Source organism: Gavialis gangeticus, unplaced genomic scaffold, assembly GCF_001723915.1.
Source record: "Gavialis gangeticus isolate Ggan-Ray unplaced genomic scaffold, GavGan_comp1, whole genome shotgun sequence".
Taxonomy (NCBI): Eukaryota; Metazoa; Chordata; order Crocodylia; family Gavialidae; genus Gavialis; species Gavialis gangeticus.
The window spans coordinates 13,481,674-13,487,573 of record NW_017728991.1 but is presented as its reverse complement, the minus strand read 5'-3'; the positions used below and the strand labels follow the sequence as shown (position 1 = coordinate 13,487,573).

General features: G+C 51.1%; 1 protein-coding gene across 1 annotated transcript in view; it reads left to right on the top strand.

The window, feature by feature from the left end:
* The window catches only part of RSAD1 (radical S-adenosyl methionine domain containing 1), a 9,406-nt gene extending 6,793 nt beyond the window's left edge, over positions 1-2,613 (top strand). Inside the window, exons 5-9 of the mRNA XM_019515195.1 lie at positions 191-254; positions 595-742; positions 1,005-1,059; positions 2,018-2,121; positions 2,211-2,613. Of these exons, the coding sequence (XP_019370740.1) occupies positions 191-254; positions 595-742; positions 1,005-1,059; positions 2,018-2,121; positions 2,211-2,316 (477 nt within the window). The 3' untranslated portion in view covers positions 2,317-2,613. The remainder of the gene's footprint in view (positions 1-190; positions 255-594; positions 743-1,004; positions 1,060-2,017; positions 2,122-2,210) is intronic.
* Positions 2,614-5,900: the final 3,287 nt, after the last annotated feature.

Here is a 5,900-nt window from a genome sequence, read left to right as displayed (position 1 = left end):
ACGAGGTCTCCAACTTTGCCAGGAACGTGAGTCCCGCTCCTTGGCAGGCCTGGCTGGGTGCTCTGCCTGGGAGGGGTGGCCAAGCTGGGGGCTTTTGTGACTGCTGGGAGGGTGTGAGCTCCTTCTGGGCTGCGGTCCAAAGAGACCCCATCACTTTCTGTGGCTTACCCTGTACCATCTTCTCCTGCAGGGCGCACTCAGCACCCACAACCTGTCCTATTGGCAGGGCAGCCAGTACATTGGGATTGGGCCAGGTGAGTTCACCTGCTAGGAAGTTAGGAGGCCTGGGGTATTACCAAGGTGGGGATGCACAGGGCTGGGAGGCAGCCTAGCTAATGGGATCCCCATTTGCCTCTGCCAGGAGCTGCTGTGAGGGAGTCTGTCCCTGCTTCTTTCCCCCAGCTGAGTTCGCTCCCAGCATTGACTGTCTGGGTGCCATGGGTGGTGATCTACTCTGCCAGGGCTTCATATCCCACTCCCTCTCAGCCCTGTGGATCTGACACACGAGACAGGAGCGTGGCAAGGAGGAGCATGAGTGTGACGAGCTCTGGGAGGGAGGGAGCTATGCTGCAGGAAGGCCTGTCTCTGTGCCAGGAGCCCACGGGAGGTTTGTGCCCCGAGGAAGCGGTGCGAGCCTTCGGGAGGCCCGGATACAGACCCTGGAGCCGGACAACTGGATGAAGGAGGTGCTGGCCTGGGGACACGGGACCAGGAAGCGGGTTGCGCAGAACCCACTGGATGTGTGAGTATGGGCAGGATAAAGTGGCCCCTTGCCAGGGTGGCATCTGACTCCTCTATGGGGGGACGTTCCAGAGCAAGAGACCATGGCTGAGCTACAACTGCAGGGCTTGATGCTAAGATGCTCCTGCCAGCTCTGGCTCATGAAGCTTCCCCTGTTGTGCTCTGGTACTTCTAGGCCTTGCTGCACCTTCAGCCTCGCGTGCAGGAGCCCTCTCTGTAGCTCTAGAGGCTGCATAGTCACCCAGCATCTCCCTCTCTTGTAGGCTGGAGGAGATCTTGGCTCTGGGGCTCCGCACGGATGTTGGGATCACGCACCAGGTGAGAGACAGGTCTCCGCTGCAGCAGCCTGTTCAGAGGCTGGGGCAGGGGAGCAAGGTTTGCGAGTGTGGATCTCATGGCAGGGGAGTGGCTTCCCAGTAGTTAATCGCTGCACAAAGAAGGATTCTGCATGGAGCAGCCAGTTTTACTGGGGCTCTTGATAGACATTTGTTTGCTGGTCGGGATTCCTGAGCCATCCCTTCCTCTAAGCATTGTCATGAGGTATCCTAAGATCTTGAGAGGGAGTCTTTGTTTACTAGCTTCCTGAAATAAGAGTGTACTCAGTAATACAACCCTGCTGCCTGGCACAGCAGGGTCTGCCTGGGCAATACACCAGTCCTGGTATATAGGGACCTTGTCTGGTGCCATCCAGCCTTGGTGCCACCTTGACTTTAGGGGCTGGGAGGGGAGTAGGGAAGTTCAGACTCCACTGTCTGTTCAGTTCTGGTCCATTGGGGTAGGTGTATTACTCAGTGGACCATGCAGACACTTCCCAGGATTGCAGGCTGTGGAAGCCTAAGGGGCTTTTATCCAGCCTCCTCTCTTTAATGGGCATAGCTCAGCCCCATAGACAGTGTGCTGCTCTTCTGGAGCCAGCTGCTGGAGGTGCAAACAGGTCAGCTACTGAATGAGTAGCTGCGTATGTAGCTGGTTGCTCTCCCTGCATCCTGAGCTTGCCTGCCAGTCCCCTACCTAGAATCCTGGCAGCCCTGAGTGAACTTTTTAGTATTGGCCCCGCTTCACCAGAGATGATTTCTCTCTGGGCCCCTGGGAAGCCACCTGGTTTGCCCATGCCTCCGTTCGGCTCTGCTGCCTGCTGCACCCATCTCCAGGCTGTGCCTGACTCTGCAGAAGGGGAACCAACTCAGGGAGGACCCAGGCCTTGAGGGAGGCTTTCTTCCTACCCTCCGATGAAACTAACCCCAGTTAGTGGACTTCTCTTTGTTCTGCCCCCCAGCACTGGCTGCAGTTTGCTCCCAGCCTGAGCCTGTGGGATGCATTTGGAGCCTCAGAGGAAGTAAAGGAGCTGGAGGACCAGGGCTTCCTGCTTTTGGACCACAGGTGAGGCGCAGCCTGGAGAGCATGGGAGTGCACAGAGGGGCTTTGTTTGCTGGTGGGTGAGACTGATCCATGTCCTGCTTTCTCCTCAGGGGGCTAAGATGCTCTTGGAGGGGTTTGGCTGTGCTGGATTCTCTGCTACCAACTCTTCTCAACCAGCTCCAGCAGACCTGGGCAGACAGGGTATCTCCAACCTGATAGCTCCCTGCCAGGAGGCAGGGGTTTGTCTTGGCACATGCAGACAACCCCAGGCGGACAGAATACATGAGGGGGAACTGGAACATGGATAGATCTTGCCTCCAATCTGAAAAGCATTTTAGAGGGAGCACTTAATCCCTAAGCATCTGGAGATCTGTTACCATGCTGGATCCCAGGGTAAGGGCCCCTCTGGGAGATGTTGCACCTATGCAGAGCAGAAAAGACACCAGTTCTTTGCTTTCCAAGCACCATGTGTGCTAAGTGCTATGGAGAAAAAAACGGGTGAAGTACATTTTAGCTTTAGAACGAATGCAAAGAAAAATCAAGCATTGGCTTCTGCAATTACAAAAACATGAAGGGAGGTCCTGCACTATGCAGGCAGCCTGCAGTCCGCTCACTCCAGCAGAGAGCAGTAATGGACAGCACAAATCCTGCCCTAGCAAAACTCCTTAGAGGGACTTTGCACCCACAGCTCCCCAGAAAGGGAATCACCCCCTGAAAGAGGATATCTCGCTCCCTGCCTGGGGTTAGCTCTGTGGCTGCTGTGTTTCTTTGTTTGGATCAGACTTTCCCTTTGCTCTGTTATACTGGAGTGAGCGAAGGGTTTGCTGGCAAGACTTTCAGTATGCTTGGCCTTGGGACTCCAGTGTTGATGCCTCCAGCCCAGTTCAGAAGCAGGGCTTGCTGTCTATAACTCATCTCCTTTTATTGTTTTTGCTGCCCTGAGTGCTAGAGCCGCAGGCAGGTGGTGGGAATTGCAGAGACCCATCTCCCACTACCCCGGAGAGGTGGGAAGAGGCAGATCCTACCTCTGAGGACTGCACACTGTGAAGCCCCCATTCTTTACCATGCAGACTGCATATGGGTATTGGTCACCTTCCCAGGGGATTCACTGCTGCACTGACAGCATCAGGGTGGGGGGCTCTGTCAGCTTTTACTGGCAGAATGCTTGCCATCCACTTCTATAATCCACAGAATATATCCGTAGAGCTTGGCAGGGTACCCCAGTCTGCCAACATGCCATGCCTGGGTGAAGGGGCAGATAGGCCCAACATTGGCCAAGTCCAGCAGACCAGCTCAGTGCAATATTTACTGGATCACATAGCTTCTCCCTGACTTCTGTGAGATCACTTCCCTTCCCTTTGAAACCAAAGTGACAGCTGATACTACTATGCAGGAGCTGGGCTGCCCTTCCATGCTTTGTGAAGGAACAACTATTGGGAGCTTCTTCAGGTGTGCATCCGACATGTAGTGACTTGCTCATGCAGCCCCTTGTTATGTGCAGCTGTAACCAGTCATTTGGATTGTGAAATTTAATGAGTCCAAAGTTATCTCGACATTTTAACCAGCTAGTTGTTCTTGATATTAATCTGGCTGTGGTAGCGATGGAGCGGTGGGGTAGCTATGATAGTCTATGGAATTATGCTGGAGGCAAGGATATTTTGGGGTGTACTATCTTTTATTGGACTAATTGCATGCTTCAGAGAGAGTTTTTAGGCAAGCTTCTTAAACACAAAAGGGTACTTCTGTGGGTCTGAGAGCTTGGGCTGCGTTTGCTTCTGAAACAGTAATTACAGTTTAGCTCCAAAATCAATATTTGGAGTCCAGTGTAGATAACAGCTTTCAAGCCCTGGTGACAGTTGTTCAATAGGACAATAATCACTTAAAATCTTCACCTGAATTGTTTTGCTGAACAGTTTTTTTGTTTGTTTGTTTGTTTGGGTCTTTGTTTTGTTTTTTGTTATGAGCTCCCTGAATGTGAAGAGGGCAGCAGAAAGCACGGGACAGTATAGTGCAGAGCAGGTTCTGGATGTTGCAGAGAGTCTTTAACCATGAGGGCTCTGCATGATTTCGTAGTGGGAGGGGAACAGTGGTGAGTGAAAGCATCAGCCATTCAGCAGTGAGAAGTAGCTGATGCCTGGCCTAGGGTCTTAACATCTGCTTTGGATGGAGAGATTTGGGAAGCTGGGGTTCTCACATTAGCTCCATCACTGTGTCATAGCAGAGACGGACAGAAGGAGCAGTAGTTGTAGCGTCCCATGAAAAGTTCCTACAGCTTACATGTACCTCCCCTTCATGCTGCAGGGTAGGATGGCATCAACCTTGGGGAGGAGAAGATGAGTTACTGACAGCAGGGGTGGGGAGGTTGGACCATGCGACCCAAAGACGAGAGTCCTGCAGTGCAACAGCAAGAGGTTGCCTGGTGTACTGAGTGATGTCAACATGAGATTGGCCTACAAATCGCGTTGCACAAGCTGCAGTTAGAATTTTAATTAGTAATATTAGAGAGACTCCAGGACTTCAACATGGATCAGACACCTTCATTGTTATGGCCAATGAGTAATGATCTCTGCTTGCAAGTGCATTCATGTGAGCTGAGGTCCTCTCCTATGTCACTGTATGACTAAACCGTGGGCCAGGACAGTTGTAAATATTTTGCATTGCTAAATACAGATCTGCATTTCAGTAACCAATGCACTTCTTTTTTTCCAGCTTCAGCTGCAATGCCAGGGCTACTGTTCCCTACTTGGAGTAACTAAAAGTCTATTTCTGACCGATCAAACCAAAACAAAGCCCCAAACATTTCTTAATTTTTTATTACGCTGATGCCTGGCACCTGCACCTCCCAGTTTAGGGCCCATAGTGCTAGGGGCTGTATGTACACACAGCCAGCGGTGATCTGTGCCTTGAGAAGCTTTTACAGCATTAGGAGACATGATAGAACAAGGGTGGGCAAAAGGAAATGTACAATCAGTGGTCAACAGCTGCTTGTTACTCGTTGGCGTAGAGTTAGGCAAAATCAAACTTTCCTCATAAGCAGACATCATGGCTTGTTGGTCTTGCCTCTTGGCCTTTGACTCATTCAGGCCCAACACCAAAAGGTGGCTTTATCTTGCTGAGTTCTAAAGGGGCCAAGAAGGTCTGGTGGGATCTCTAGGGCTATAGGAGAATAAACCAAGACATTAGCAAAATCAGGTATGTTCCCTTCATCTTCATTATGACTGGGGACAGCAAGAACAAAATTTTCCAAATACAGCTCCATTCGACTGCATGAGGAAAGGAGAGTGATTCTTAACCAAGGTGTCTTGAGATCCTTTGAAGGGTATGGTAAACTTGGAGGAGATAAGAGAGGTGTGAGGAAATGAACAGATAAGCGCAGGTCCAGGCTTTTCCTGCCTGGATGCTTTTGCACCACCATAGTTTGGCCCTTTCCAAAGAGGTAGATGCTGCAGTAACTGAGTGAGGCTTTTAAAACTGGGTACTGCTTAATTCACAATAGTTATGGAGGGGCCTTAAGTCAGGAGGAGTACCTTGAGTCTGAAAAGGTTGAGAACCAGCGCACTATGCCAATGGCCAAATTGTGCCTTTGGTGATGCTTACATCACCCCACTGGCTTTGGTCACCAGTCACAGTAGACCACAGGCCAAAATTAGTGGGGAAAAGCTGGAGAAGAGGGAAGACCTTTCTTCTGGAGCCTTCAAGGAGAAACAAGTACAAAGGAAGTCTACAGTTAATGCAGGCTACTTAAACATTTGAGTTGCGTCCCTTTGAACCAATCATGGTGTTCGGCTCACTGGATGACT